At 47.7% G+C, this 11,692-nt stretch overlaps 1 protein-coding gene and 1 non-coding gene across 2 annotated transcripts; both read left to right on the forward strand.

The window, feature by feature from the left end:
* The first annotated feature begins 3,303 nt into the window (after positions 1–3,303).
* Positions 3,304–3,376, forward strand: Trnaf-gaa (transfer RNA phenylalanine (anticodon GAA)). Its single transcript has one exon. It is a non-coding gene; the product is annotated as a tRNA-Phe (tRNA).
* A 326-nt stretch (positions 3,377–3,702) lies between these two features.
* On the forward strand, positions 3,703–6,282 carry LOC108023713 (60S ribosomal protein L17). The gene is made up of 3 exons (XM_017093343.3): positions 3,703–3,805; positions 4,868–4,958; positions 5,759–6,282. The coding sequence occupies exons 2-3, from the start codon at positions 4,878–4,880 to the stop codon at positions 6,236–6,238; spliced, it is 561 nt and encodes a 186-aa protein (XP_016948832.1). The 5' UTR covers positions 3,703–3,805; positions 4,868–4,877; the 3' UTR covers positions 6,239–6,282.
* Positions 6,283–11,692: the final 5,410 nt, after the last annotated feature.

Here is an 11,692-nt window from a genome sequence, read left to right on the forward strand (position 1 = left end):
CGGAGCGAGCGCTTTGTTGGCGAGTGTGCTTAGTCAAGAACCGCGGACGGGAACGCGACCCTTCCGTCCCGAGCCCAGCCCGCAGTCCGCGTCCCAAAAATAGTATCTGTATCTCCTGCCGGACAAAGGACTGATCAATCGAATCCCCAGATTGCCATGGGCCGAGCCTCCTTTTCGGCCGCAGGTGTTCTCCGGTCCTCGACTCATCCGCCTGGGTCCGGGATGTACCAAGGGGACTCATGAAGGTTGAGATAGCTCGACACCCCTATGTCACGGCTCCAGCACCGATATATCCTCGCCTTGCGGTTGCCCTTTCGACACTTATCATCGCTATTAGCTGAGCCGCACAGTACTTCACCCCCGAACGACAGGACAGGCCATGAAGTTCCCTTCTGCCGGGGATTCTGACACCATCCATGGCCACCCGGCCCAGACCATCTTGGGCTGCTGCTGCTGCATGCTCGGCGACCATGATCGTCGACTGCCCTTGGTCCCGCCTCGGAGATTTGTTTACGCCGCTCGCTCGAAAGCCAGCGAAAACAAACGAATCATCGGCGCAGAGAAAACCAGTTGGCGCGATGGAAAATCCACGCATAATCGAGACTGCCGTGGATCCCCGTTCCGCCCGTTCCGCCCGCTCGGACCTCTGACGTCCGCCTCTCGGATTGGGCAGTCTCTCTTCCCCGAGAGGGCCGAGCATGCCGATGGCGAGTGGTGCTTGTCTGTGCCATGTCGTGCCGACTGACCCCTGAGCGGGCCGCAGTTAACCCACATCCCATCTTTCATACGAAAGTGCCAGATCTTGAGCACCAAAACCAACCGTAGCTCTATGTTTTCGATAAACAAACTATTATAAAATAAGCTTCCTCTCATAGTAGGTTTAAATGTGATACTATGATATGATACGATACGATATGGAATGACATAATATATCATGATACGATATATGATACGTGATATAATGTGTTAAAATAGGTATGATGTGATAAAATAAAATGTAAGTTTATAGTAATTTATTATAACATCTTTGTTTTTGGGCCAAAACATCGGATATGTTCTTTCAGTGCCTTAGTTCTGAGATGGATTCTTGGATTCGGGGAAGACATTAAAACGCGCTTAAAATGCGCAAACCCCAGTTGCCAGCGATGCCTGACGTCCGAGACTGCAATCGGGGGATTTTGGCCGGCTCCCCATCCTATCATTACCAAGGAACACTCATGTGCGTGCCGTAAATCGGTGCATACGACAGCCGCTGCTGACTCACGGATCGCCGGTCCCCAAGACTGTGCCCTGCGAACCCCTCCGTCCCCGACTCGCAGATCTCGACCGCAGCTTCCCCTCGGAACCAGTTTCACGGTGGTTTTCGGACGCCTCCTCGAGTGTTTGTGCTTTTCGGCTTGCAGGTGTTTGGCTTGGTCTTTCGGGTAATTTTTCGATGCCCATTTCGCGCGGTCTTGGCCACGGAACAGCAGGCTGTGACGTCAGGCGGCGGAGTGGCGGGTGGGTGGATGGTTGGCTAGGAGGCGCGGAGAGTGCCAAGTTCGTAGATATCACAGAGCCAGGCCAACAGATGTCTCAATATCTCTCTGCTTATGTTTGTCTTATAATTTTTCAACTTAAACATATATGTTGGCATAGTTTTCTTTCGGTGCAGGTGGTTCGAGATCGAGTGCACAAAAAGAAAGGGGGAACTCTTTGTAGATGTCATAGGTAAAAGAGGTCTAATTTTGCCCAGTTTAAGTAAACAAAAAGGGAAGTAGATATCATTGTTCCAGGTTAAACAGAGCTTTTTATGTATACATATATTTTATGGCAAATCTAGCAGATTTGTCCACTTTCAACATGGTTTCTTTTGGTGCAGTTTGTGTGAAGATCTAGAAATCCGAAAGAAAGGAACTTCTTGTAGGATCATAGTATCAGATATTTGTATGGATATCAATCGCCCATCCTAGATTTCTCTCGGTGTACTCGCTCTTTGTAGATATAGTAGTCCCTAATGTAATATGTCCTAATACACCTTTCTTTTTGTGTTAAATCTAATAGTTCTACATTTTCCACTTACCATGCATCACAGATTTCTCCCGGTGCAGTTGTGCTGTGGGTGGTTGGGGGTTGGGCGTCGGTCGCTTTGCTTTCGGTGCGATTGGGCTCGGTTCGCTCGCATTTTGTTCTGGAAGTGCTGGTCTTTTTCGCTTGGGTCCCGCTTGAACGCCCACGAACCACGGCTCCCAAGGCAGCCCTCGGTTGGCGGCTCCAGTTAAGTGCCACCGTGTGTGGAACCGGATCCTTGGGGGCGGGGAGTGGGCTGTAACGAGGGAGCGGCGTGGCTGTGGGGTGGCCGTGCGATGTGGACTACGGCACGTGCAACGCGACACTTCGGTTCCCCGACACTTGACCTCAAGAGATCCGAATGCAAACGCGCGAGACACCTGCAATTAGGCGTGAATCATGAATAAATTGAATGGGTACTCGGACTCCAAAAATACGCGAGTGCTAAATTCGCACAAATTACAAAGCAATAAAGGTTTTTGCCTGTCGGGCTGGGCGAAGAACTCGCGTTTGCTGCAGGATTTGGAGGGGCCGAGTGCTGAGTGGTCCTCCTCGACCGGTTTGATCCGCAGTCTCTTTGCGATCCCGGCCGATTGGCAACAGGCACTTTTACGGTCGTGTCCAGAACGAAAGCGGTAATAAATGACGAACCGAAAAGGGACAATGCGCCGCGGCTGATGGCCGAAACCCAGTCCAGCTCGACGCGGCTAATTTAATGGCCCCCACTTCCAGGTGGAGCGACTTTATCGGGTCGCTTAATTAAAATGCATTGCCCCCAGGCGCTAGTTATTTTCCATATAGCCGAAAAACCACAGAACACTGGAAGTTTCCCAGGCTCAAATGACGCGCAACCATTTTTTACTTAAGTAATTTAAGTAATTTAAGCAATTACCGCAAACCACAAATTTGGGTTCAACTTTGTAAGGCCCCCAAAACGCTCCTGTTCGTAAACGGAACTGTTTCCCACCATTTAATTTGGACCAGTAATATGTGCGAATATTTATGATTTAACTAAATTTATTTGATTTTAAATCCATGAGAACTGGTGATCCAGGTGAGCGGCGGCACCATTGTCTATGAATAAGTTGGATTATGTATGCACGGCGGCTCTGGGAAGATTCCATTATTAAGAAGCTGATATTACTAGAAGGAACTTAGTGCTTGGACTACGTTTACCTGAGTTTAGATCAGGATTAGTAATCCCAATTGCCCATCTTATCAGTCGACGGTCTTCAAAGCAGGGAGTTACCAAGTGCCGAAATAGCTCAGTTGGGAGAGCGTTAGACTGAAGATCTAAAGGTCCCCGGTTCAATCCCGGGTTTCGGCAACACGAAATATTTTTTGCTTCCTTTTTCCTTATATTTTACGACTTATCGGCCAGCAACATCTCATTATTTCTCTCTGAATTAAGTTTAAGATGAATTATTAATTTTTTAAATTTGTTTACTGTCAGTTGTCCGTATTGCCATACCGCTAAAAACATTAGTTATGTGGCAGCGCCAGCGGTGGTGGGTGCACTCGCTAAACGAACAGTGTTGCAAAACACTGGCGCGCCAATCCCCACAGGGACTGTGGTATTTTTTAGTCTTTTTCCCGAATCATCTGCCAACTCGACTCGATTTGCAACACTAAAAGTGCCATTTCCTTTCTTTTTCGTTCCACGTTTCCGGTGAGTGCATGTGCCTTGCGAGTTATTTACTGGAAATTGCCACTTAAATTGTCTTTAAACTCATCTACTTGTAGCCAGGGCACTGCGGTACGTTTGCGGTCGTGTGCGTTGTGTTCGCAGCGAAATTCTGGGTGGTAAATCCACGCCGCCAGTTGGCCGGCCAGAAAATGCGTCTCAAACCTATTTTTTCTTACATATTTTTTTACTGTGGGCCCACGGGCCGAACATACAAGTTACCAACCTACGAAATGTAAACAAAATGCACGAAGTGCATCAAGATTATCGTGTGTCTCAAGGATACAATTATTTTTTTCTGTGAAACACAGTGTAAAATGTGCCAGAAATGCGTGTGTTATCATCATTCGGCCTGCGTATGTATGTGTGTGTGTGTGGAAAGTGCACAAGTTTCACAAAACTGGAATTCGTTGAACTCCAGTGTTCCCACTGGAAACTGAACTAATTTTCAACGATTTTGGTGGATTTTAATTCAAAAGTCGCCCGGAATTGTTGTTGTTTACAGGAGCTCACAAGCACGCACGCACACTCACGCACACACACATGCAGGCAGCCGCTTAGGTTTTTTTTCTCGCTCGTTCTGCACGTGTTTTGATTTTGCGCCTTTTCGGCGGCGTTTTTATCTCAACTTAGGCCCGAAATGGGTTATTTTGTCAAAAGATTACCACACGACCGCAGCGTAAATGGGCTGCCCTCTACAATTTATAAAAAAGCCGGGCCAAGCGCTCGAAACTCAGGGATAATCTGTTTCGCTGACCTAAGCATACTATGGCGGTCAATATAATAGTTGCAAAACCAAGAAAGTCAAAGATTAATATTCAAAAATAGGAATCCTTTACCATTTGCTTTTAATTTACTTCTTTAGAATGTCACAGTTAAGACGACAAATTAAAATTACGTTTTACGTTTTAATGGAAGTATTTGACTTCTATTCACAAATAAGAACATTTCCACATTTGGCTGCAGGACTTCCTAGGATAGGAGACTATATTTACTAAGATTGACATTTACCTTTAAAACAAGGCAGGAAATCAAAAACATCTAAAACTATTTTCTTGACCGCCATGTATGCCGCATACCTCTGTGCACAAGCAAATGTCTGGACATCTTAATAACTGCCATTGTCCCTTGCAGATACTGAAAAATGGGCCGTTACTCACGCGAGTCAGACAACGTGGCCAAGTCGTGCAAGGCGCGCGGGCCCAATCTACGTGTGCACTTCAAGGTGAGGATCCCGAACACCCCCAAAAGGACTTAGACACATAGAGAGAGAGCCTCTGCAGCTTAAATCAGTGAATGCCAGCCGATTGTGCAGCATATCGCTTTTGCATTGCTGCTAGACGAATCCCCAAGAGGGCGAGTTCATCAGCTGAGCGCAGTCCCAGACCTCTGGACGCCCTCTTCTAAAATCTCGACCACAACTCGAAACCCATGGAATACGAAGTGTTCCGGCATGCTCGTTTAACAGGAGGTTGCTCCACCCTGGACAGCCGCTGACCAGCCGTGTGCCCAAAGCGAAGCCACAGCCTTGCTAAAACAGCGGCCTGCTGCTTTCCATGAGCGCGTCTCTACCTGTAGCCTGGCACAGATCTTTGAAATCTTAGAGAAACCCCTCGGGGAACCGATAAAATCAAGTTCATGGCACTAGCTGGCCCTTCAAGTAACGTAAATCTATCAGCTAGCCCATGCTTATTATGTTTCACGGCATTTCTATGGCTAGCTTAAACATATGTGAATATATATGAACGAAGAAATAGTGCAGAGATATACCTCGAGGATCTGCCTTGATCTCCCCCAACTGTGGGCACAGCTTTAAACCAGGTGGTCTTCCTCCATGGAAGATCGCTGATCGAAAGCTGTGCCCAAAGCAAACTCCAGCCATTGTAAAACAGCGGCGTGTTGGCCCTCGATGCTCGCGTCTCTACCTGAACTTTGGCACAGCATAAAGCTTGCTCCCTCATGTGACTTGATCACCAAATCACTATTAGGCCTCGCAAACTAATGAGAACTATTTTCGATTCGCAGAACACACATGAGACCGCCCAGGCCATCAAGCGCATGCCCCTGCGCCGTGCCCAGCGCTACCTGAAGGCCGTCATCGACCAGAAGGAGTGCGTGCCCTTCCGTCGCTTCAACGGCGGCGTGGGTCGCTGTGCCCAGGCCAAGCAGTGGAAGACCACGCAGGGTCGCTGGCCCAAGAAGTCCGCCGAGTTCCTGCTGCAGCTGCTGCGCAACGCCGAGGCCAACGCTGACTGCAAGGGTCTGGACGCCGACCGCCTGGTCGTCCACCACATCCAGGTGAACCGCGCCCAGTGCCTACGTCGCCGCACGTACCGTGCCCACGGTCGCATCAACCCCTACATGTCGTCGCCGTGCCACGTCGAGGTCATCCTCACCGAGAAGGAGGAGGTCGTCTCCAAGGCCACCGACGACGAGCCCACCAAGAAGAAGCTCTCCAAGAAGAAGCTGCAGCGCCAGAAGGAGAAGATGTTGCGTTCTGAATAAAATGTGTTCTGGGCCAGCCGCCCAAGCCGGTGACAACTACTGAAGCTCCATTCTTTTTTTTTGTATCCTAAATCTATATCTATATAACTTAGAGTTGAAAGTGTGCGACCCGAAGTCGCGGATGTTGAGAATACAGAGCACAAGCCAGAGATTTGACCACCTGGAAAATGTGATGCGTTTGCTTTTAACTCTTTCTAATCCTTTTTTTTTGCTAGGCTAGGGAGCAATAAAGTTGATTGCTAGTTCGTACATCTGACTTGGACTCGAAGTGGGGTTGGCGATAGCTAAATAGGTGCATCATGGAGTCCGGTTACTTTGTCGTTTTGAGGCCTTTTGGCTATGCAAGAGTTATTCCTAAACAATTTGAGATTTTAGCCTATGATATCAAATGTTTTGTTTTGGACAGCATGGTCACAAGACACAATTGTTAATAGCACTAGCAGAATAATTTTTGGTCGTTTCCTATTTTTAAAATTTGTGTCGAATTTTCCGCAACAGCAGCTAAGGGAATGCCCTTTATGGGTGGGTGTCAAGGCTGGTTGCAAGCGGCTCTATGAACTTAGCTAAGACACAAACCGCAGTACAAATGTACAAATCAGGTCCACCCTAAAATATCACATAGCAATGACACCCACCCATAGCAGAGTCAAGCTTTAAGCAAATACACACACCTCGACCGATATATTATCGATATCTTAGCAGGCGCCTGCGACTTGCGCGCGCAGGCAATTTAAATTTGAAAAACGTTTTGCCGATCCACGAAGACTCAGCCTCCGTTTATTTCCTTCCGCAGAGCGCTTGTGGAATGTTCGTGGCTTTTGCGCGCATTCACTTGCATCAATTGCCTTCGAGTGGCCACTTGGCATATTCATTTAAACAGATTTCATTGTAGCGCACTCGTTTACCAGCCTCCCCACATTTTCTTTGATTACAATTCAGCCGTACTTATACTTACAATGCAAATTAATTGAATTATTTCAATTTGCTGGCTTCTGGCTCTGGCCAGCGCTTCGCATTATTTTCGGTGAGCGCTCAGGCTCTTCCCTGTTTTTTTATTCCTCCTATTTGTTTTCTACTGAATCACTCGCTGGCCTGCCACGCCCACTAGCTGCTTGATATCATTGATTCCATTGAAGAATCGCCCCACACTTCCCTCTTGCTGGAAAAGAGGGGAAAACAAGCGAATGGAACTGAAATCCAGGCTTCAAACTCAACGAAGAGCACTTGAGCGGAATAATGCAATAAATGGCAGGTTTTGCTTTTGTTTTTCCCTTCCCTGGGATCTTTGAGATCTTCAGGGGCTCTTGAGCTTGGATTCAGACACGGACTCAGATTCGGACTCGGCCTGTCACGTCGTGCATTCGGCCACCTAGCGAATGGCGAACGTCGCCTGCTGAACTGAACTGAGACAAATCTAATTTACATGATCGCTCGCATTATCTCGTCCATTGTATTATAATCATCTGCCACGACGTCGACATCGACCTCTGCCGCCGTCCCCAGTTCATTGCTGTAGTGGTTGTTGTGTTTTTGATTTTGTTTTCCTTTTTCATGTACTTTTTTCATTTTTTGGTACTGTTGTGGCGAGTTCAGTGGTTGGCGCTTCCTAAGTGGATGACACTCAAGCTCATTGAGCGCTCCATTGTGGGGAGACATTCGATGGGAATGGGCTGCGGGGCCTTGGGGGCTGCCGGGGGCTGGGATCGGTGGGATTCTGATTCGGACTCGGATTCTGCCGGCGTCGCAGCCGTGCTGCACCTAGCCAGTAGTAAACATAATACAACAACTACAGCAACCACAGCAGCCACAACAACAATAGAGCTCTCGCACAGCGCACTAAACAATGCGAAACATCTGAAATTCGTTCGTTTTCAGTTTTAAAGTTCAAGCCGCGACATTAGCACACGAAATCTGCGATTATCCGTTGAAAAAATAAAAAAAAACCAAAAAATAAAGAAACCAAGAGATAAAATCCAAATAAAGCATAATAAGAATTGCACATAAAATCAATCGTTCAGTGATCCTATTGCGATTCCCAGGCGGTACGAATACCAATTGAAATCGATTTCCACGCAAGCGTTTCTAGAGCGTGAAGAGATCAATATAAATGAATTACAACTAAAGGCAAACAACAAATATATACAAAAAAATTAACAAGCACTAACCAAGCAAATAAAAGGAAAATCGAACCACTAAAGCACCTGGCAAGAGTCCAAATTATAAACACATTTCAGCGCGAAAGCATCAACAAATCGTACAAGTTGGAAAAACAGCGGAAAACTTTGTTTCCAATTCCGAACATCAATAAAACCAGAAAAATAAAAAGGAACAGCACAGGGCCGACGGTCAGAAATGCGAGTAACCCTTACCAAAGCGGGAAGTAGCCACCAAGTAAGGATTCGAATGCCACCAAGAATTGCGTAGTGTAGAGGGGCCCTCGCAACGGGTTATCGTTATCGCAGCGATGACCCCTCGCCACGCAGACTGTACCAGCGATCGCGTTTTTCGCAATAGGAGGGCTAGGCGCTCCAATACCCGTATTTACATATAATTTGATTGATAAATCATTTCATATTCAGGTTGAAAAATAACACAAGTAAATATGGTGCGCCTGGTTTTGTTTACTCGAAATTTGCATTTAAATTGTGGGAATATTTTCACTTGGCCGTTGTTTCTCCTCGTATTTACATGCTAATTTCGAACTGGAACAGCTCCGCTTAGGTAAATCCGGGCTGTTTGTGGGGGAAGCACTGCCGGGTAATCCCGGCACGTGTCCGTCCGGTTCAGGAATGTCCGAGTGTCCGAACCCAGCAGACTGACTGGGCCAACTCATTGCGCTTGGTCGCCATCACGCAGTGATCTGGTGGATATATGTGTATATAGGATGTGGCAATTGGCCATACACCTACGACGAGTCCGACGAGACGTCATCCAATGTCAACGTCAGCACACGGACCCCCTCCCTGAAGAGAGCGTGTATTTTTACCCCAGTCTCATAGCGGTCTGGCCCATGCGGTGGGTCCGAACTGCCCCGTTCCAGACCGAACAGGTCCGGTCCACCTTCCGATTCCGAATCCGAGTTCTTCTCTATCTGATCATCTATCTGTCGGCGATCCAACTCGCATTGACCTCCCGTTGGCATCAGAAGGACAGGCAGATTCCCGATTCGATGCGATTCGGGCATACATAATGCGATAAACCATCCTTCCGAAGGTGCTGCGTCATTCCATGCCTAGAATCAGATATGGGCGAAAACGACGACACTTGTTGGCGGAAATATCTCTCGGCAACAGTTTGCAAGAAATGTATAGTTCCAGGAATGAGTTCTAAAAACACTCTGAACCGGTTTAACCGGTTGAAACGGGTAACGGCTACTTGGAAGAACCGATTGTGGTATAGGGAACTTAGCGATACCTCGGATATGGGACAAATTCCAAAAGGTCTGGCACATAATGGCTTGTCAATAGGGAGGAAAGAATCACAGACATAGCACACTTTCTGTGCGTAGGTAACGAAGAACATTAAAAAAAAAATAGGCAGAGAAGAAAAAATGAAAAACATAAACAAAACGAAGTATATAGGTACTAAAAGCGATCGAAATAACAAGCAGACTCACCCACTGGGTGTCCGAAATAAACAAGATAGAATCAGTTTTTCCATTTTCATTTTTGGCAAAACAAATTTTCCTCTCGCTCCGTCTCCTTCTGCCCCCGTGCGCCGTCGCCCACTCTTTCGCACGAAAGACTCTCGCTTTCACTGGGGGCCACATGAGGATTTACGATCCACGATTCGCGATTCACGTGTCGCGTATTGTTTATATTTTGGCCCCTGGGTAGAATTGGGTGAAACGTGCCGATCGCGTGGGTCTTTCGATGGCATGTGCTCGAGCGGAAGATAGGATTAAGGGTGCCCGATAAAACCGATAGATCCGATAGATGCTGACTGATTTTACCCATGGGTTCCAGAGTATTTCGAGCACTCAGCAAGCAAGAGGCGCCTAAAAGAGCCAGGCTAAACGAGACACAACATAGTCAGCGACAGCAAAACCGGCGACAACTATTTGAATGGAAGCAATATCGCAGCTCAATCGACAACCAAATAACGATAACACCGACAGCAAGGACGAGGAAAGGGCGCCGACAACGAGACTTGTGCACTGCCACGCCCCCCGCTGCCGCGAAGAGGTGAGTTCAAAGTCAGCGGTTGTATCTCCTAGGTTGGGACGGTGTACCTATGCGGTTGTATCTCCTAGGTTGGGCGGTGTACCTATGCGGTTGTATCTCCTAGGTTGGGACGGTGTACCTACGCCCATGGATTTGTATCTTTCCATATTGCAGCGCCTGAGAGGGCCACTGGGCGTGTTGCTTCTGGTAAAACTCAACGTAATTGTTGAAATAGATATTATCTTAAATGATGGGCATTTGTTTTGCACCTCCTCCCATCACGTATACGCCCAGTGGCCCAATTTGCTTGGTAACTTACACTCATGGGCTTCGACTTCCCCATCGATTTCTCGCTGCTGCCGTCCAATTGGCCCCCAATCGTTCCTGATTGCATTTGATTCGCAGTTTGCAGCAAATCGCAGGGAAACCATGACTACTTGTTTGATGTGTGGGCATTACGACAGAGCAATGTAACAGAAATAAAATGGAGTCCCAGGGAAACTGCAGTTTAATCAAAATATTTGCCCCCAGATAAGACAAGAGAAACGTGTCGGCGCTGTTGGTTATGGGCGCTCTAAGGCGGAAGTGGAGAGGTCAGACGGCTCTGGCGCCACTCCCTGAAACACTTGTATTCATTAGAGTACCAGGAAGTGTCCGACGCACTCTCTAGGCAAGGGCGGATCATCAATATCCACTGTATCCATCATTGGCAAGCGCATTCGCGGGGCCACGCACAAGTGTTTTTGAACCTGAAACGCGACCAATTTGAAATTTGAAAATCGCCAGCCGCTTTATTTTCGGCCGGGCAAACATTTCCTTCGAGTTCGAGGCGTGCCTAAAATAAAGCGCATATGGATCGCTCTCTCCGCCATAATATTTATTTATTTGTTTGTTTGTTTTCTGCCTGGCCCTCGCTCTCTCGACTTTTGGGGGGCGGCGAGGCAGCTCGAACCGATTCGAATTGGTTTGGGTCAGCGCAAAGTTCCTCGACACGGCGTCGGATACGCGGATTCACGGATACACGGATACACGGATACACGGATACACGGATGCGGATTCCGACTCGTATTCGGCCACAGATGCAGATACAGTCTGTGCTGGCAGTGCGAAGAATTCGTTTTTGGGCCTGCGAGATGCGGCAACTGCGAATGCAACTGCCTTAATTGTGCAATTAGCTGCACAATTGCCCTGCCCCGAGTGATCGCAGATTCAAGGAGGGGCTTGGGGGTTAATAGGGTGTGTGTTTGCCAAACACACAGTCCACTCGTGTGCCATGCACCTGCAAAAGATA

This window comes from Drosophila biarmipes, chromosome X (genome assembly GCF_025231255.1).
Source record: "Drosophila biarmipes strain raj3 chromosome X, RU_DBia_V1.1, whole genome shotgun sequence".
Taxonomy (NCBI): Eukaryota; Metazoa; Arthropoda; class Insecta; order Diptera; family Drosophilidae; genus Drosophila; species Drosophila biarmipes.

What these genes read in the sequence shown, in the direction of transcription:
- LOC108023713 (XM_017093343.3), top strand. Translation starts at nt 4,878, where the DNA reads ATGGGCCGTTACTCACGCGAGTCAGACAACGTGGCCAAGTCGTGCAAG. An exon ending in ATCTACGTGTGCACTTCAAG is followed by an intron (nt 4,959 to 5,758) that starts GTGAGGATCCCG and finishes TTCGATTCGCAG; the next exon opens with AACACACATGAGACCGCCCA.